Here is a 20,279-nt window from a genome sequence, read left to right as displayed (position 1 = left end):
GACATTTTAAAATTTTACCCACCAATCAGACAAAAATTGACCGTTTAATAATTTATTTATATATATATATATTGATTTAAAAAATTGTTAATATGTTGAGGGCCTAATTAATTTTTAAAATTTAGAAACTTATTAGACACAAAAATAAAAGTATAGTACCTACTGGATAACTTTTAAAGCTAAATAACCTATTAAATACAAATATGAAAATTTATATACTAAATTTGTAAACTTCGCTTTCGGAGTTATTTTGGCTTTATCTATTTTATCTCTTGGATTTAAGCATTTCTTTTCCATATGTGATTTTGTAATTGTATTTTTACTATCAGGTTGGTGTGAACATTTGTGTGATACAATTTTGGATGTTGATTGTGCGTCACTTTATTTATTAGAAAGTTTCAACTTACTTGTAACAAAATCAATAGTAGCCAACAAGAGCGTAGCTCAATTAGCATAATGTTTATACTATCAACCTCGTGGTTTGAGGTTCGATTCCCCTATCAATATAACTTAGTTGTTTAAGTTCAACAAAATTAAAAGATCCTATTCTTAGAAATGAAAATGGTTTTTAATTATTACTATTTTATGTTATTAGTTCAACAATTTATTAATAGGAAACACATAAATTGCAATTTGTCTTATTTATTATGTTAAAAATTACTTTTAATTCCCATAGAAAGTAACAATTCAATCTCTAAACTTTGGATTGTAAAGATTTAATATCTCAAGTTTCAATTCTGTTACATAATAAAGTTTTAAGAACTAAATTGTTACAAAGTTGAAATTATAGAAAATAAATCATTACAAATCAAAATTAAGAGACTAAATTGTTATTTTAAAAAAAAAAATTAGAAATCGAAAACATAAGAAAATGATCCACGTGGCCAAGACATTCAAATTTTATAGCCGTTGGGAGACAAGCTGCGTGGCCGACAAGCTGTACGTATAGTAACGTAATGTCCTTTTCCATTGGGAAACCCATTTTTCATACTATGGTTTGCGTGTCATGATTTAAAAGGAAAAAAGTACCAACTCGAGCAATTAGGCTATAGATATGAGTAGCAAATTTTTGTTCATGTAATTTATATATAAAATAAACAAAAAAAATGAACTTTCTGTTTTTCTTTCTTTTTCTTTTTTTAATTTTTAATTTTAGAATACAAAGACTGATTACGAAATCACTTTAATCACATTAAGAAACACGAGAAGATAAGAAGTTTGCTCTTACAACGTCTTGCAACAAGAGAATGGGCCAGAACATTATTAAAGCATCAAACATGATTGAAGAAAACATTTGTCCAACTCATCTGCTGAGACTTTAGCCTCAAGGATGAAAAAAGAGACCCAAGTAAAGTCTAAAGAGACCCCGTTCAGCATATAAACAGCCTCTAGGTAGTCCAACTTCACAATAACAGGGCAAACATTGAGATTCAACAATACTAAGAAGACCTTCATAATAGTCATTACTTCAAGAAAAATATGAACTTTTCATTCTTGAGAGTTGCACATCTACATGAAACCTTGGTGGAAATGCGGTTTATCTAACGATTGGCAAAAAGAGACTGCCAATACCATATAAACTGAAGAAAATATTTAATACAACAAAATCAATCATTTTCCGAAAGGGAAAAATAATATATGGGCAAACAAAAGAAAAGCAAAACTTCCCTCATTTTCCCCCATTTTAGGGGCCTCTAGCCCATTTTCAGAACACTAAACCACAAGGATTGTAGGACACTGTGCCTTCCACCCAAAGGGCAACTTTCCAAACCACAAACTTTGCGAACCTCCAATTATTTGAAGATAGGACAACTGAAGTCACTCAAAAGGATGGCAGACCAGCTCTTTTTTTGTGTATACAGTTTCAATGAGTTACTATACTTTCTTTGCTTGCTGTAGAAAGATAGAACCTGTTAAATTTCTGTAATGTGGATCTCCAGAACCATACTTCTGTCACGTGATTACTTCTTCAAATATGTTAGGTATGAATCTTGAGCAATCGTCAAAACATCGGGTCTCTCTGCTTGGTTATATGTCAAACAACGACGTATAAAATCCTGCATTATGTTAATATAAAAACCATTGTTTGACTGCTGTGAATCTCTACATTATAACATAGGAAATTATATGTAGGAAACCTTGACATATCAAAATATGGATGGCCAAAATATATTATGAATGTGTTATTAAGCACAAAAATAGTTATATTATGTTGAAGGGAATTGAGCAAATGCAAATCAGACTACAGCTCACCTTCGCCTCGTTTGAGACAGCAGGTCGAGTAGGGAAATCAACTTTACGAGCTTTTATAATGGTGTCTTCACGAAGTATTCTTTCTTGTGTCTGATCATGTCCAAATGGACGTCTGCCAAAGAGCATTTGATATAGTAGTACACCCGCTGACCAGACATCAACCTGTTTTCAGAAGATGGTAGGTTATAGAAAACCCGAGCTTAGGAAAAGCAAGGCAGTAAAGTACATACTACACTTTTCTGCACAAATCACAATTGGGAGACTCACTTGCAAGAAACTTGATGTTTTTTTTTTATAAAAACAAATATGGTGTTAGCCTTACTGCCTTGTTCTTTTTCCTAGTTTTTGGATCAGAGTTCTTTGTATAGATTCTTTGGTAAATACAAACCATTCTTAATTCAAGCCAACTAGAGATATATCTAACACTGAAAGATTGGTGGCGACCAGTGGGGAATACTTATCGTATCTTCCCTCACCCCATTTTCTATGTCTTTAAGCATTTTGAGTGAAACCAAAAGCAAAGTCATGAGGGTTTATGTCCAAAGTAAACAATATCGTACCATTATGGAGATATCTAAAATTCAGTTGTCCACGACTATAATAACATAAACAAGAATGCAGCAGAAAAGAGAAAATAAACTATAGAACAACCAACCTTGGATGATATTAAAGGAGTCTTGCTGAGTTCAAAGCATTCGGGAGGTAAATACCTGCAGATGCCAAAACAAATCAATGACTGACACTACACAGAGTAGGAATGCATGCATGGGGGCGTTATAAGAAGAAAACTTGTACAAACAATATCAAGGACTTAAAATCCAAAAAAGAACCATTCGTTCACCATAATTTCTCCATAAAACGCATTACCTCCTTGAAAAAGGTCAACAATGGTTTACACATTTAGACACAGAAATGGACTAAAGAGGAGAGGGGAAAGGAAAGCAAACTTGATATAACTAGCAAAGAAACTATTCTACTCAACTCAAAAAGTCACAGCCTATTCAATACTCTAAGCAGGATATAAATGTCAAAACATATAAAAAGCCAAAAGTACACACTAAAATAGACATTTACCAATATGTTCCAGCACCCTGTGATGTTAGTTCCATACCCTGTGATCCAACATCATCCTCAACTATTTTACTCAGACCGAAATCCGTCACTTTTGCAACACCTAGTTCATCAAATAAAACGTTACCAGGTTTCAGGTCATAATGGATAATTTTTTGTGTCCTTCTGTTCAAGTAAACGAGGCCATGAAATATCTGAACTATGATAATCCTGGCTTCTTTCTCAGGTAATATTGGTGTTGACTTGAGAACAGCATCAAGATCCTTCCCTGGAGAAAAAAAATGTGCAACTGATAAAGCAAGACAAAAAAAAAAATACCACTTTTCATATGAAGATAAGAAGAAAAATAGACAGTGTTATGCATAGTCTGATAAAATCATGCGTTTCAGATTGTTCCAGAAAACAAGTGTCAATTTTGTTTATGTTCAAAGCAGAATATTTCAACTGGCTTCCTCGCACAACATGAAAAGCACATCAGAAATATACAATGGTAAAACAGAGATATACCGCTACAATATTCTAAGACTGTACAGAATGTATTTTGATCAATCTCGAAAATGTCCCATAGCCGAACAATGTGAGTATGCACCAATGTTTTGTGGATATTGTACTCCCTAATTGCATGCCTTATATAACTTTGCTTCTTCTCTTCACTCCACTGAGCATTCAACCCATGCAGCTTACACGCAACATATCTATGCTCTACCAAGTCATAAGCCTGCTGGAAATTTCTTACTTCAAAATCACTGCAAAAAGGTATATCTTTACAGTTGCCAAATGTAGGCAGAGACGGTCTTGTTTTTTTCCCATCAATTTAAATCTCGAACAGTTTTTTTGAGAGAATGTTAAGAATAATTATACAGCACAAATTTCTGACCTTGTAAACCTCACTGAATCCTCCTTTCCCAAGAAGGTTTAAAAGGGCATATCTGCAATTTAGAATCTGAAAATTGTTGAAACGAGAACCATCCTCATCTCGTATCCGCTTCATTTCACGTATAAGCCTTCCTTTATCAATTTCATATCGGTCCCTTTCACGTAGAATAGTTTCCTCTTCCTACAAAGAGTTCATAAATTATTTATTTTATTTTATTTTATTTATTTATTTATTTTAGTATTATTATTATTATTTTGATAAGAACATCGAAGAAATATATTATCACAAAAGAGACAAAAAGGCATAAGAGTTTATAAATTATGATAAGATAGATATGTCATCTAAGCAAACCAATAAATAAAATTGCAAATGTTTTCAATTAAAGAGACAACAAGACATGACAAAGGAACTAACACGCTTAATGCTTGCCAGACGGGATTTATAGATTTCATCCTGAATGAAACTGTCCTCTTCTTGGGCTCCTGGCTCTACATCGGTCCCATCACCTTTGTCTATAAAATAGAAAGTTCAGTCACTTCTAGATGGTTGAATTTAGAATTTTAGGCACAAAGCATATATTCTTATCTTAAATTTCAAAAAATCTTACAGCAAGATCACATGTACTAGTGCGTGAGAAAAACTTACCCGGCTGTCTTTTCTTCAAGGACTTGCGCTGTCGTTCAATAGCCTCCTTGGTTTCTAGTAATTGTTTCTGAAAAGTGGGAAACTTATTTGTCACAATGAACAAATGACTAAATGTACAACTCACAAGAACTCCATGTTGGAAAAACTAAAACAAAGATACATGATCTAGTAGGTGACAAAAAAAACTTTTTGTTCAGATAGTAAAAATATACTATTCGCCAAATGCTGAGGCTATGATATGTTCATCCTATTTTCTTTGCTCGTGAGAATATTTTATCCACAACAAAAGATCTAAAAAGTACAACATGCTCTACTATAATTTGCAAATAATAATTTAAAAAAAGAAAAACAAAACAAACAAACAAACAAAAAACCTACTATTAAATTGGAAACAAATTCAAATTTGTTTTGGATATGGTTATGTTGGATTTTCTTTATACTTCTGTAATATTATCTGAGTATTAGGTGACTGGGTGTTTATACCGATTATTCATATTTGGAATAAAAAACTTATTTATTGGTCGATGGTTTTTCTTCTATATAAAAAGTCCTTGTTTATTTGATCCGATAAAGAAGAAAAATTTAATAAGTTTAGTTTCTTCCTAAAATTTAAGTCGTCAACAAAAGCATAAAGATGACGTACAAGATGAGCATTTAGATCTTTCAATGCTTGTCCATCCTCCCACGTTTCAGATATGACTGTCCCAGCTCTGACATCCATACAAAAATGCAATCAGTTTTTTCCTTGAATAAAACTTGAAAGTGAATGTGATTGCAAGAAGCCAATAATTTGATTGACAAATCCAAATCCAAATCCAAAACCCAGAATAGTCAAAGTTTCAGACAAAATTTCAAACCCATAGCTTAAGTCTCACAAATCTCGTCCATTAGCACGGCTATCTAGAGGCCAGGAATTGGAACATAATTGTTAAAGTAGGGTAAAGAAGACGGGATATAAATCCCTCACTAAGCAAGGGCAAGATATAACGTGGCAATGGCATATAACAACTAGATTATGAAAAAACTAACCTGATTACACCCACATTGCCAAGTCTCAAGGAGTCTTGTCGGACTTTCATCCTCGCTTCCTGCCTCTCAGCCTTTGAAACAGATATCAGCAAATCCGATAGTACTTTTGTTCTCTGTAATGTCAATAAAATCCACAAGAAGGATGAAATAGTTAATGACAAATCTGTGTCTACAAAAAATCAAATTCTTGATGATGAAAGCACGTTCTATTTGCCTCTTCATAATAGGAGAACAAATAACATTATAAAGAAGCAATCAGCTAGATTTCATGGTAAATAACCTCCCTTTGGAGTAAACAACCTTGATGGTCAGAAAAATGGCTACCATAAAGTAAGATAAGGTCGTGGGCCATATATAAATTGGGCAAGAAAGGCAAGCAGTGACTGGTGCGAGTAGGGTGGAATATAGTTAGTAGTGGCAGAGATAATAGAATTGTTGATGCTAGTGAAAAACAAAGTCATCTTCCAGACACATATTGACCGAAGATAGTTCAGGGACTTCTAGGTATTGGAAAATCCCCAGGAAGAGTATAGATGTAGATGAATTCTTAGACTTCATGACCTAGCTCCTAGATGGAATGTTTTCACTAAGGAACTTGTAGCTTCTTAAACTGGATATTATACACGGTTAAATTTTTATAAATTTTTTCAGCTCACAGGTAAAAGATTAATTCCTTGAGACAAACAAACCTTAGGCTTCATTTGCTGTTCGTACTCTTTGATCTCCTTCAATTCCTGCGTAAATCAGGATCAAAGAGAAAAGATAAAATCATAAAATTAATAAACAGAAAAGACAATTCGAAGATGTCTTGCAAATGAACAAACTTATGAATGAAACATTCTAGAATACTCCAAAAAAGAAAAACATTTTCGAATGCCACCATATGCATGGACAAAGTCCATAAGGAAAATGTATTCTAGCAAATAGGTTTTCAACTATCTTGGGTGTTATCTATGTACCTTTTCTAATTCATGGTAAAGATTTTGATATTCAGAAGACTCTTGACGTGATTTTCGTAAATCCTCCTCCAATGAAGCAACTTTTGCCCGTAAAGAAACCAACTCTTCCTATTAAATACAACCAACAAAAAGAAAAAATTTGAGATGTCAATAAGTTGTGGCACCAAGGCAAGATATTCCACATAATGAAAACTTTTTCCATGCACCAAACAGGAGATACTATTCATTACAAACAAAACAACACTTCACAAGTCAACAATTGTATGTTGACAAAACACATTTAATCTTATTTCAAAGGTTGCAAACCGGCGAATTACATGGGCATAAAAATTCTTTTTTGCACTCATTCAGATGCATGCTTCATAGGGATTTGACATAAGGATATATCTCTATCCAAAAAAGAAAAAGAAAAAAGGTACGTTTGCCTGTATTGGAGAATGCTTCCATGCACATATGAAAAACGCCATACCTCCATTGGAGATCGATTATCTACCCGAAGATGCTCTTTACACATACCATCCTGCAAAACCAGAGATTGATTACTAATCAACCAAAATGTTCTTTTTCTTAATAGAAAACGGGACTTTAAATTCGGACAATGAATTAATAGAATTGCATTGCAATAGCTTGATCAATGGCTCAGGTATCTCATTCTTCCAGGTAGAAAATGAGGGTACTATGCGAAGGCCCATGCTTAGTCTTACGGCCTTCCTTCCCAAGAAATTTTGTAGCTGCTAATTGAATATTTCATACTTTCAAGAAGCCATCGTGATGGGGCAACTTCTTTTAAAAATAGAAAACATTGGTCAATTTTGATTGGTTTTGCCTGTTTCAGACAATCAATTTTAATTAAAAAGTCTGTTATTTAAGTTGGCTTTTTAGTATACCTTAAACTAACAAGAATAATTGATGTTGAACCAACCAACCCAAATATATCCCAACACTGTGCCATATAGGAAAAGACTATCAATCAGTACCTTCTTCCTTTTTTTTTTTTTTTTTTAAAACATCCGTGAGTGTCTAGGTCAGCTTACACGCACCTCGACTAGTCTCACAGGAGAACCCGCCTGACCCTACAATATTTAGGTGTCAAAGAAACTCATAAGATATTGAATCCTAAGTAGGTGGCCACCATAGATTGAACTTATGACCTCTTAGCCCTTTACCAAGAAGATGTTCCTTTATTTACCACTAGGCCAACCCATTATGGTTCAATTGATACGTTTTGTGATAGAAACAAACTGCTTTCATTGAGAAAAAATGAAAAAAGACCTTTTCAAAAAGAAAATGGAACAGCTCATTTATATAGGCCTGATCCACTTCTCCAACCCATGCAATCTTGCATGGGTAACAAAGGATAATGGATCATGGGTCGACTTGAAAGTTTCACTGAGGAAAGATAAAATATATTCTCTGTCTTTTAAAAGAATTGAAAAAAATTTAACTTTCATTGAGAAAAAATGAAGGCATAGTCAGACATATAAAAAAGGAAAACCCCACAAAAAGAAAAGTCAGACTACAAAAGAGGCTCCAGTCAAGAGAAATAAGACCAAGTAAATACAAAAGAGTCTGGTAGAGACCAAACATCGTCATAGGAACTCTCAAGCCCTCTAAAGGTTATGTTGTTTCTCTCTCCCTAAAGCTCCTGCCACAAAAAGCACCCTTTATCACGAAACGGTGGATGGAGGAAAAGCTACTCAATCGACTCCTTGCAACTCTTAGAGATGGAACATATTCTCTCTACCACCACCTCTAAAATCATTTCATCAACCATATCATTCTTGCTGCAACAAGTCCTGAATATTGAGTGCTGTTGAGAAGGTCATTTCAATTTTTGCATGAGTAAGAGTTGATGAAATGTAAGACAAATGCTCCCCTTCATCCCCTTCAACATAGCACCCATGGCTTCCTCGTCATCTTTCTGAGTTAGTGCATTTTCCTCCTCCAATTCCTGCTGCACTACCTCTATGTGATTGCTTGTAGCAACCATCTGATAAGTGTCCCATTTGATTACACTGGACGACAACTGAGTTTTAGTGGAACACATTAAAGATGACTTCCTCACCCATGATAGGGATATCTCTTGTCTGATCACACTATCCTTGTCTATTCTCCACTTTAAAGGAATCTATGCAACTTTGGAGAAGGTGTCTACCTTCCTAAGATCACTTACTTAAACTAGACAAATTGAAAGAAGGATGACAGAACCTTTGTGCTCCCAGTAGGACACCTAAAAATTTGTGGAAAAGCAGGATGACAGTTTCACAAATATCATCTATTACCAAAGCCTGAATGAGAGTCTCCAGCACAATTAAACAAAGTGTGGCATTTTCATCGATAAAGGAAACATACAAAAAGAGCCAAGATGCCCAAAAAGACAAGGATTTATAGAAGAAGCTCTCCAATTCTAAAAACGAGGAAATTAAATAAGATATAAATAAACAAAAATATATATATATACCTATAAAAAGATGTCTGAAATAGATTTTGGAGACTATCTTTCAATCAAATAAATAACTTCAACTAAATGGTCAATCCATCATAAAGAACTAAATAACACAAAATTGTTCGATTAAAGCACAAACAACATTACAGATTTGACTAACTGATCAGTCAGATCTTACCTTAAGGTATAAACTGTCGTGTTGACCATTGGTAGGTGGAATTGTTGAGAGAGAAATTTGTGATTTTATCTGATCATTAACTCTTGACCCACGACCTCGATTTGAGAGGGATTGTCCCCTTCCTCTGGCTTGTTTTTTCCTATTTACATCCACATTCTTTTTGGTCTCTGTGGCTTCCACCAGATTTTGCCTTCCATCTTCCACTGCCTGAAATGCCTTGTAATTTTATTTTATATATATATATATATATTGGTCATTAAAGGTAAAATTCCAAGGAGTATAATAGGTGCCAAAAAACAACTTGCAGGTCAATAGACTCAGAAAATCAAAAGAAAAGGGAGAAAAAAAATTAACAAGACGGAGAAGGCACAGACAGTCAAGTGCTCGATAAAGAAGACAACAAGGTTTGATGCAGTAACTAGAAAATGAAAAACTTATACAAGAAACACGAACATTTCATTGGATAAAAACATTTATGATCAATGAACCAGGGTTTAGGAATTGTCTATCATATTTAAACTACAGCAATTGTTACTCCAAACCATAACCAAAATAATAAGAACTACCTCAGCACGTTCAGGAAGGACTGGGTCATTGGCCTCTTGAAGTTTTTGACGCTTTTGGGTGTTAGCTTGGATGAGGAATCCATCTCCAGTCTAATATACAATATATTACATACAATATCATCAAATCCAGAATAAGCCAATGCGAGCATAGCTCAACGAGCATATAATAGATATTAGTAACCAAGAAATTTATAGTTTGAATCCCCCCACCCTCTATTGTACTAAAAGAAATCATCAAATCCATAATAGATAATCTCTCAACTTTAAGTTATCATACTTACAAAGCAAAAATAAGTTTTGGTTATCAACGAAAACAAATAAATGGATATGGATCCTAAATAAGAACGTTCAAGTTCATTTTTTCTGTCAAAGGACGTTAAAGTTCATAGGTCAGCCAAAAGCACCAAAATTATATTCTAACACGAATAAATCTCGCTTACTTTTTCCAAAGTTATCAATGTCAACCTTTCAATAACAGAGTATCACAAGAAAATAAAAAATCCACTCTAGACACTATTTAAGACAAGAAAATCAAAGATTGTCCACACAAAAGTAATACGGGTGATAGTACATTATCCTAGTTGTGGGTTGGTGCATTCTCATTTCCCACGCCTAACTCCAGTCAGTTCCAATGGGAAAAATTAGAATGGCAGGTTGTTTAATCAGTCACAATCTCAATAACCAACTAAAACTCAATTCTCGAGATACAGAAACGAAGAGGAATGAATACAAGTTGCACATGAATGGTAAATGGAACTTACAGCATCATCAGAATCACTCGAAGTGGAGGGCTCGATCAAATTTTCAGTGGCGACAAATTTCACAGCAGATGAGACAGAAGTCCTGGTTGACTGCGACTGAGCAGGCGGCTGGATGGACGAGGTCTTACCGACCATACGAGCTTCGAGCTTGGCCATTTTGGTCGGCAAAGACTGGTCCGATTGATTGGATGAATTGGAAGAGAAATGAAGAAGCATATCATCCGACATTGCGTAAACAGCAATGCAGCGAGCAACTTACGATTAAAAACAGTATACTCAAAACCATTCAAGAAATCATCTAATCATCTTTATTCCCTAATTGACTCAATTTGAATTTGAGGTAAACCCTACAGAAATGCAGGGTTCCATAGCGTGCAAAAACAATCTGTGTACACCCTTTAGTTACGAAAACACAGCCATAATCAAGCTGTGTAGGAAAAAGTAAGCTCTAACAAAACTGGGTTCAGAGAGAAACTGCAAGAATCAATCAAAGATATCGAAAAGAAGTTCAAAGAGTAATCCCAGTACAAAACCCAACTCAGAAAGATCAAAATTGAGACAGAAAAAGGGGAAAGGAAAATTAGGGTTTTCACAATTATGGTAGAAACTAGTGAATGGAAGGGAATTGAATAGAGGGGATAATTGAGATGAGAACAATAAGATCAGCAAAAACAAGGCTATGGTGTTAGTACTAACTTGAATGTTTATGAGTCTGAGGAAACTTTTGGATGAAGGAATATACTGAGTATGACTTCAAGACCATGGAAGAAAAGACTATGGAGGAGAGAGAAAGAAGAACAAGAGAGAGATTGAGATTGTGAGGGAAATGAAAAACTTTGATGAGAAAAACAGAGGATTTAACCTTTAGACTTCATCTTTTGCAAATTGCAAGGCTTGTGGAGAGAGATTTACCATCTATCAAAGAGCATTTAGTGCCCAAATGCATCAAATATTCCCCCAAAAACAACCCTAATGAAAAATGGACCTTGATTGAGAGTGAAGAAAAAATAAATGTATAATAAACATTAACCAAATACCAAAATGAAATGAGAGGTAATATTGAAGAAAGAAATTCTCATGTGGTTTTTTTTTTTTTTTTTTTCCTAATAATTTGACCTCTTCCAATCAAGTTGACACACAAAAAATGGAAGCAAAACAACCATTACAAGCATGGTTGATGGTCCATGATGGAATGTGATTGTAATATGATGTAATAGAAAATCCATGTTTGGATTGAGCGTTTTGGTTCCGATTTATAATACAAAACTCATTCCGTTCTGACAATTTTCAATCTAACCCTTTTTCTCATCGTTTCCATGCTTCATTATCTCATTTTCATTCCGTCTTCGATTACTCACGTTTTTCAACATTTCTCTGATTTTTAATAATCTTTATTACATTCAAGCTCCCCAAACACACCATAAAATGTTTTATAACACTAAGACATGGGCCAAATATAAATCTAGAAGAAGAGGTTTCTTTATTAAAATGAAACATGATGATGAGTATAAAATGTACCAAAGCTTTTTGTTCAATCAATTACTTTAATATAATAAGTTATGTTTTGTCCTTGCCCAATAGCTATTGAAAGGAGAAACAATATTAAATATGGACATAGGAGTTCTTCAAAATTTTCCCAAGTGTTCTCTTGTTATTCATTGTTAAGGGAAAAAAACATTTTCAAGTAACCATCTTTTTACTTTAAGGTGAAATAAAAGTAATACAAGATTTTTTAGGACAAAAATTTGTTGGTTGTTGGTTCTATGTTATATAAGTTCCTGTAGTAAATTACATGTGAATTAATATTAAAAAAAAAAAATGAGTGGATCCATATATTAATAAATAATAGTCAATCATTAAAGGCATGATAACTTAGCTAACATATGGTATGTGTTAGTAATCAAGAAGTTTGTGATTCTAATCCCTCCGTCCTCTATTGTACTTGATAAATAGTCAATTTAGATATAGCTGAAATAATTAAGGCTTACACCTTCAATCATATAGTTAAATTCTTGACTACTTGCAGACTTATCACATGTTAATTGACGTAGTAATAAACCGTCGATGAATACTATAATAAAATTTCTAAAATTGTTAATACACTTAATACACTTTTTCTAACTCATATAACAAGTTAAAAGTAAAATAGAGATAAATGGGTGGATATTTTATAAAATTAAAAGGTTGTTTGTAATATATTTTCAAGTGTCTAATTTAAAAAAATAAGTCATTTTAGAAAAGAAAAAATAAATAAAGTGTTTGACAACCGTTTCAAAATAATTTTTGAAGTGTAATTTATACCGTTTTGATTTAAAATGTTTAAATTAAAAAAAAAACATTTTTTTTAAAAAAACAATCCAAACCACCTTAAATCAATAATCAAATTAGAGCTAATTTAAGAATGAAACATTAAGCTTAATTGCATATTTGACCTTTTCCTCCTCCCCCATGCGGAATAATAAATTGTGGCAAGAGAAGAAAGAACGAAGAATGGTAATAATTATGGCAAGGTATATCTATAAGCAAAATTTTTGTAATAAACGAAGCTTTCCTCGTTACTACTACGAATTTCTTTATTTTTTCTCAGTTTAATATGTAATGTGGAATATGCTTGATTAGGGGGTGTTCGTGAGTTAGATTGAAGGATTTTTTAAATCCAATTCAATTGTTTTTATGATTAATTTCTTCGATCTAAATAATTTTTATTAAAAAATGAACTCAACTCAATCCAACTATAGGATATTTAGGTTGGTTTGGATGCATCGAGTTACTTATTTAAATTTGTGTTCTAAAAAGAAGTAAGATGTTAATACGTAAAATTTTAATTCAATTATTTTCATATATTAAATTAAGATTAACAACTAATTTATATAATAAATTTTTTCTCTCCACTGTGCTAAAAAACTATTTTTAGGAGTTGTTGAGAAATAAATTATCTAAAAAAGATAAAACTTAAATAAATTATGTATATGTAATTGTATTATAAGCTAATATATATATACATTTTAAAGTTAAAAATAAGTTCGGATTATTTTAGATCAATATATTAACCAACTCAAATCATACTAGTTGGATTGGACCGATCGATTTCACTCTAATGTCAATCTTTAACCTCTTAGATGAAATGTGTGACACAAAAGTTAAAATAGCATAATTTAAGAGGCATAATACTTGTAATATCAACTTTGATATAAGAGATTTGATTCTTTCACACTCCACGTGTTATAAAGAAAAAAATATCAATTTAACTAAACTTTAAGAGTTATATCAATTTAAAACATTAGATTTGGAAAAACATCGTGTGAGACATATAATGATCATAATGAATAAATTGATGATTTTACAAAATAATCATAATACGTGTGAAAAAATTTATACGTGAACAAATTGAGACATTGATGATTTTACAAAATAATCATAATGAATGGTCTTAATTTGCTTATAAAAATTTAGGAGTTTTGATACAAATTATAAATTTCACACGATATTTGTCGAACAAGACTGTAAGACACGTTTAAATTGATACAACTACTAATTTATAATTTTAATGGATACGACCCCAAATTTAGTGGTATAAAAATTCCATTTCAGGTTACTTTAGATTCATTTAATTTAAATCCACTTATTCTTTCTATTAAAAACAAGAGGTAACTGCAACATGATCTGCAAAGACTTGACTGAAAAAGCTAAAAATACAATGACCATTTCCATTAAAGAAAATTTATCATAATTCCAAACCCTTTTTTTCATTCTCTTCCTTTTCTTTTTTCTTTTTTCTTTTTTTTTTTTCAAAAAAAAACAAAAAAAAAAAAAAGAACAAAAAACAAAAAAACAAAAAAACAAAACAAAACAAAACAAAACAAACAAACAAATAGACAGAAAAAGACTAAAGTTGAGGTTAAAATGGAGAGACGAGCATAGAGTTAAAACATTGACTACTTCATTTGCTTGTCTTAGAACATGCTCGATAGGAAGAGTATACGAGAAACATCTATACTATTAGTTTCCTACTTTGTAATTTTGCAGAGATAGATATCTAATACACTAGTACTCATATTATTAGTTTCCTACTCCAGTAGAAGGAAAAAAAAACTATGGATCGACTTTTCAAGCGCTTAAAAAAGTATTTTCAAATGAAAAAGTGTTTTTAACCCAAATCTTCAAATGAAAAAGTGTTTTTAACCCAAATCCGAGCCATGGGCTTTCAGATCTTCAACAAATGTTGACCAATCAAGTCCAAACTAATATTTTGCCAGATAACTGTTTTAATTTTCAATTTGCTGTTGTACAGTTTGGACCGATGATGCAGAGAAACTAATAAATGTGTAAATTTATAAACTGCAGAAAAAGAAACCTGACAAGCAACTCTAACGAGCAATAGGGTAACATGTAAACTACGCTAAAAAAAAGTAAATTTGGTACTGTTACAAATGAAGCAATATAACTTACAATGATCTCAGATTCTGCTTTGAAGAGAACAAATCTTCGAGCAGTATTTTTTTCCCAACAGCTACCAATCATTCAAATCAAATAACACTTTCTACCACCATCCGTAGCTTTTCCTCCTTCCTTCATTGCTAAAGCCTCCAAATCTTGACGCCGAGTATCCATTCTGAGGAGTTCTAGTGGTTCCTAATGACATCGGAGTCCCTGGATGTAATGTGTGCCTCTTAGAGAAAGATTGAGAGCCTGCATAGTGGCCGGAAGATTGAGGGCTTGCATAATGATCGGAAAATTGAGGGTTTGCGTATTGACCGGTATATTCTGTATAATAATTATGACCCCACCGAGATGATGGTGTAACAGGAGAATTCCAGTCATTTCTCATAAATGTGCCATTGAAGAAGTTACCAGAACCACTACCTTCCAGTATCCAGCGACCCGTTTGTCCCGACTTACTAGGCAGGTTGGAGTATTGTTCTTCATGGTTTATCTTTTTCTTCTTATCATGAGGTGCAGATTTTGACACCATATGGTTAGTTTCTTCTACTTGTGACTTCGATCTTGAATTTGATAACTCACGATTCCTCTTGCCACCCTGAGCCAAGCTAGTACAAGTTTCAGAATCACATTTTGACAGGAAATATAACAGTATAACAAATGAGCAGTTTTTCATCCGAATTTTTCCCCAATAAAAAGGCCAATATGTAAACTATTTTATATACCTTGGTGGAACTTGTGCACTCACGAGCAAAATGCCCTAGTTCACCACATCTATAGCATAAGCTAGGTGATGCAGCAACAGAAGTTTCCTCAATAATCCTCTTGCCGCCCTGAGCAAGCTCCATAAAGTACAAGTTTAGAATAACATTTCGACAGGAAATATAAATATATAACAAATTAACGTTTTCTACTCCTAATTCTTTTCTAATAAAACAGGCAAATATGTAAGCTATTTTATATACCTTAGTGGAACTTGTGCACTCCCGAGCAAAATGCCCTTGTTCACCACATTTATAGCATGAGCTAGGTGATGCAGCACCAGAGGTTTCCTCAAGAATCCTCTTGCCAGCCTGAGCAAGCTCCATATAGTATCAGTTTAGATTTTTAGAATGACATTTCGACAGAAAATATAAGAAAATGAATGTCCTCTCTTAGATTTTTCCACAATAAAGCAGGCCGAGGCCGATATGTAGCTCTTTAACTCTTTTATCTACCTTAGTGGAATTTGTGCACTCACGGGCAAAGTGCCCTTCTTCACCACATCTATAGCATGGGCTAGGTGATGCGGCACCAGAGGCTTCCTCACGACTCCTCTTGCCACTCTGAGCAAGCTCCATAGAGTACAAGTTTATAATCAGATTACAACAAGAAATATAAGTAAATGCATAACAAAATTAGTATTTTCACCTCCTAATGTTTCCCTAACTACCTTGGTTGAACTTGTGCACTCACGGGCAAAATGCCCTTCTTCACCACATCTATAGCATTGACTAGGTGATACAGCACCAAAGGCATCCCCACGTAATCTCGAGCATGACTGTAAATTCACATACACACAGGACAAAAAATTAATCATCCACATGCAATACATTTAGAAGCAAGGAACATTAATCAACAAATTCCTGTACTTAAATATTCCATCCTCCGTGTACAGAGGCATCAAGTCAAAATAAGTGAAAGCAACACTATTGACCCTCACCTACTTTCTCAAAAGTTTGACACACTAAACAGTAAACATTGAACTCTATAATTACAAGTAAATATTAGCATCTCATCAATCCCAATTATTTGATCTGCATAAGAAAATACACTCACTACACAAGTCCAGGAATTCAATGCTGAAGAATCAGCAAAATTCAGAACTGGAATCAATTTTCCGATGGCTACTGTCAACTGGGGTGAAAGTGAAACACGAGGACAGTTGCATATAAAAATAAAACATAAAAAAACCCAGAGAGCATCTCAAATGAAAATGAAGAGTGATATAAGTATATCATGTGAACATCTTATAGAGTCAGATGTAAGCAAAGAGAACTTACCAGACCAGTATGTCCAGTCTGTCCACATTTATAGCAGGAAACTACTGAAGTACCGCTGATGGAATTCACGCAACATAAATGACCAAATTTCTTACAAATGTAGCATTGTATGTTCTGAAAAGAAAAAAAAAGTTTCTAGAAGTCAAGTTGAGAAAAATGATACACCATGCAAAACAATTTCTGGAAAAGAGCCAAGAAAGTACACTACAATACAAAGTAGAAGACCTTAAGATCATCATCTGGATAAAGATTCTGACAAGAAAACATATCATGCCCAGAATCTCCACATTTTAAACATATTTTTAAGCTTGAAGAGACATCCCTGTGCTTCTCTGGACAGTCATTTGCACGATGCCCACCTTTCTTACAAATAAAACAGTCTCGTGCCTGAGAATAGTAAGGAGCAGGTTTTCAGTTTTCGATAAATCCAAATGAGCAAGAAACAGGAGAATTTTAAGAAGACAATACTCCAGCACGTGAGACACTCAGGCTGCTTGTGAATAGATTGTGTCTCTAGATTAGAAGTAGGAATTTCAAACTTGAAGACAATTTATTTTTCTAAAAAATTACCTCAGACACAAAAGATGTTTGATGAAGTGGATAATTATTAATGATCATTAAAAAAATGCAGAGATATGAGTAGACCACATTCAGACCACATTCAGACCACTACGTCTCCGTGTCAGAGAACTCTTGCACTAAACTCGCTATATCTACATTCTGAGGCTTGAATGTGACAAAGGAATCCTCATGTTTATTGCCACCAACAGGACCTGACCCGTGACCTCAACATTCGATATTTATACTAGTTAGACCAACTATGGACACCCCCCCGAATGAGAAGTGAGAACCATCTAGGATAGCTGTAACAAAAGAAAAGCAAAGGGAAGTAAGAGTAGATCAATTTTGCATGTTTTATTCCTGACCTTTGAGCAACTCTTTGCATTGTGCTCCAAACTTCCACAGACAAAACATGGTCTCTTCCGTTTAGCTGATGTGCAATTCACAGCATTATGACCTTCCTCACCACAATTATAGCATGTTCCCCAACTATCTGGAGGATCAAAATATCTTGGTCCACGCTGGTAGAATAATATATGAGAGATACAAAACTAAGCATCCACAAGCACAAACATTAACTTTTCCTTAATGGCAGTTCAGAGCAGTTAAAGGGACTCACAAGAAGCTTCCTGAACACATTATTATCAGTTGTCTCGGTAGAGTTTGGTTCCACTGAATCCACATGATCTATCATTCCAGTTGTCTTGATCTTCGCACCTTCTGTGACAACCATCTAAAATGAAAGGAAGCAGCAAGTCAATTATGAAATACGAACCTCTAGTAGACATACCCCACGATTGTCTTATCAGATTATAGGAAAATAAATACAATCTCTGGTTCAAAATTTAGGACAGTTCATACTTTGAAACTAGTGCTATGTTATCAGATATTTTGTTTTCCATAAACCACATAAGCAGGTGAAAATTCCATCAATACACTGGTTATGGTTCAATGAGCATTGGCCTAAGTTTAGGACTTCTTTCTTGCCACTGTCATCGAGTCGTCAACAAAACCCGAATGGGGAGGTCTCTTAGGCTGTGGCAATGCGCTAAAAGATAAACAATCCTTCTATAACTCACTCCCTCCACTAGATTCTTCCAAAAAGACTAAAGCGATAGTAGTAAAATACTCACATCGCGGTCTTCGGTTCCCAGCTTCTTAACTTTCTTCTTCCTCTTCTTCACTGTCTTCTTACTCCCTAGTTCTCGCCCCTCAGAAGCAGCAGCAATGCCATCAGCGCTGGCTCTGTCAGTTCCGTCGTCGGCGTCGGCACCCTCCAATGTCGATGAAAGCAGTCGAATGGCTCCAACGCCAACAATATCACCTTTACCACTTTGTTCACACTTAACATCCTTATTAACGCCGGCATCGGTAACCAACTTTCCGGAGCGCAATTGCATAGCCTTCTCGACAATTTTGAGGCTAAGATCTTCATTGGCCTCGTCGTCGTCACTGCTCAGCGAATTTGCAGACTTCGAAGCCGCACTATTCACAACCTGAAGTTCGTCATCGTCGTCCTCGAATTTGAACTTCTTCTGCTTGACTCTTCTCCCCATCTTCCAAATACAAAACTGAATCAAACTGCAATCTTGGTAGCCCTAATTGAATGGTTGGGAGAATAACTGAGCAAACTTGGCAAATTTTCGCCCTTGGGTGGCTAGGGTTTCCGCAATTTTTTGTATATAATTTCCCTCTCGAATAAATTCGACGACATGTCGTTCCGTAAAGGCTTAGGAGCCGTCGTATCCTGGCCTTTGTCGGAACCCCGGTTATGGGGTGGTATATCCCGCGTGTTCGCAAGTTTAATTTTTCACCTCGCAAGTCTACGCAGCGTTTTGTCTCGGCTCGTGTAAAAATTAAAAATAATAAATCAAGTAAAACCTCTTGTAAAATTGATGAGCACAACGAGACTACAGATATAAAAAATATAATATAATAATATTTTTATATACTAATAATAAATAAATAAAAACTAGAATTATAAAAGAACTAGAATTATAAAATTAGACAATGAAAATTTTAGTGGAATTTGGTGTGGATTTCTCACCAATGGGTATACGTATATTATTTTAAGATCTACCAAATGTCACTATTTATAGGAAAAATGACAAGTATTATGTGGACTTACATGGACACCAAGCATAATTACTATAAGGCACATGGACAACGTGAATGGTGACACATGGCTTTTGGACATTAAACAATGGACATCTATTTCTTATTATAATATTCATAATACTCCCCTTTAGATGCCCATATATATATAATATGTCTCATTAAAACCTTACTAAGGAAACTCAATGGAAAAAAACCCTAGTGAAGGAAAAAGAGTATATATTTCATATAATACATATTCCTAAAAGAATACAATATATTTACTCTTCCTCATGAAAACATCACTTAAGATCTATGAGTCGCCGCATTCCAATGTTGTGCACCAATTTTTCAAAA

General features: G+C 34.0%; 2 protein-coding genes across 6 annotated transcripts; both read right to left on the bottom strand.

Annotated features, from left to right (window-relative positions):
* Positions 1 to 1,467: 1,467 nt before the first annotated feature.
* LOC120071231 (serine/threonine-protein kinase TOUSLED) lies at positions 1,468 to 11,949 on the bottom strand. 4 transcript variants are annotated; one of them, XM_039023367.2, is made up of 16 exons: positions 10,786 to 11,949; positions 10,025 to 10,114; positions 9,459 to 9,665; positions 7,304 to 7,354; positions 6,835 to 6,942; positions 6,565 to 6,609; positions 5,876 to 5,988; positions 5,490 to 5,556; positions 4,847 to 4,913; positions 4,616 to 4,713; positions 4,202 to 4,381; positions 3,832 to 4,042; positions 3,328 to 3,592; positions 2,909 to 2,963; positions 2,254 to 2,415; positions 1,468 to 2,057 (listed from the first exon to the last, which is right to left on the bottom strand). In XM_039023367.2, exons 1-16 carry the CDS (start codon positions 11,011 to 11,013, stop codon positions 1,962 to 1,964), a joined length of 2,043 nt encoding a protein of 680 aa, XP_038879295.2. In that variant the 5' UTR covers positions 11,014 to 11,949; the 3' UTR covers positions 1,468 to 1,961. The 4 variants fall into 4 exon arrangements, with proteins under 4 accessions (XP_038879295.2, XP_038879292.2, XP_038879293.2 ...); XM_039023364.2 differs by having other exon boundaries at positions 3,832 to 4,045; positions 9,459 to 9,674; positions 10,786 to 11,816; XM_039023365.2 differs by having other exon boundaries at positions 9,459 to 9,674; positions 10,786 to 11,816.
* Positions 11,950 to 15,153: 3,204 nt separating this feature from the next.
* On the bottom strand, positions 15,154 to 19,584 carry LOC120072267 (uncharacterized). 2 transcript variants are annotated; one of them, XM_039024701.2, is made up of 10 exons: positions 18,962 to 19,584; positions 18,448 to 18,561; positions 18,194 to 18,349; positions 17,493 to 17,654; positions 17,268 to 17,381; positions 16,658 to 16,765; positions 16,443 to 16,559; positions 16,191 to 16,298; positions 15,951 to 16,058; positions 15,154 to 15,823 (listed from the first exon to the last, which is right to left on the bottom strand). In XM_039024701.2, exons 1-10 carry the CDS (start codon positions 19,382 to 19,384, stop codon positions 15,326 to 15,328), a joined length of 1,908 nt encoding a protein of 635 aa, XP_038880629.1. In that variant the 5' UTR covers positions 19,385 to 19,584; the 3' UTR covers positions 15,154 to 15,325. The 2 variants fall into 2 exon arrangements, with proteins under 2 accessions (XP_038880629.1, XP_038880631.1); XM_039024703.2 differs by having other exon boundaries at positions 16,443 to 16,550; positions 18,962 to 19,577.
* Positions 19,585 to 20,279: the final 695 nt, after the last annotated feature.

Source organism: Benincasa hispida, chromosome 2 (genome assembly GCF_027475165.1).
Source record: "Benincasa hispida cultivar pf3 chromosome 2, pf3_genome.v1.1, whole genome shotgun sequence".
NCBI classification, from domain to species: Eukaryota; Viridiplantae; Streptophyta; class Magnoliopsida; order Cucurbitales; family Cucurbitaceae; genus Benincasa; species Benincasa hispida.
The sequence above is the reverse complement of the archived record's forward strand: the minus strand, read 5'-3'. Positions and strand labels throughout refer to the sequence as shown.

Bases quoted from the DNA above. Each gene is read 5' to 3' on its own strand.
- LOC120071231 (XM_039023364.2), bottom strand. From the start codon at position 11,013: ATGTCGGATGATATGCTTCTTCATTTCTCTTCCAATTCATCCAATCAA. The intron at 6,943-7,303 runs GTATGGCGTTTT...TGTATTTAATAG, and splicing joins ATAATCGATCTCCAATGGAG to GAAGAGTTGGTTTCTTTACG. The intron at 3,593-3,831 runs GTATATCTCTGT...TTTTTTCTCCAG, and splicing joins AGTCTTAGAATATTGTAGCG to GGAAGGATCTTGATGCTGTT.
- LOC120072267 (XM_039024701.2), bottom strand. From the start codon at position 19,384: ATGGGGAGAAGAGTCAAGCAGAAGAAGTTCAAATTCGAGGACGACGAT. The intron at 18,350-18,447 runs GTGAGTCCCTTT...TTATTCTACCAG, and splicing joins ATGTGTTCAGGAAGCTTCTT to CGTGGACCAAGATATTTTGA. The intron at 16,766-17,267 runs GTAAGTTCTCTT...GTGAATTTACAG, and splicing joins AGACTGGACATACTGGTCTG to TCATGCTCGAGATTACGTGG.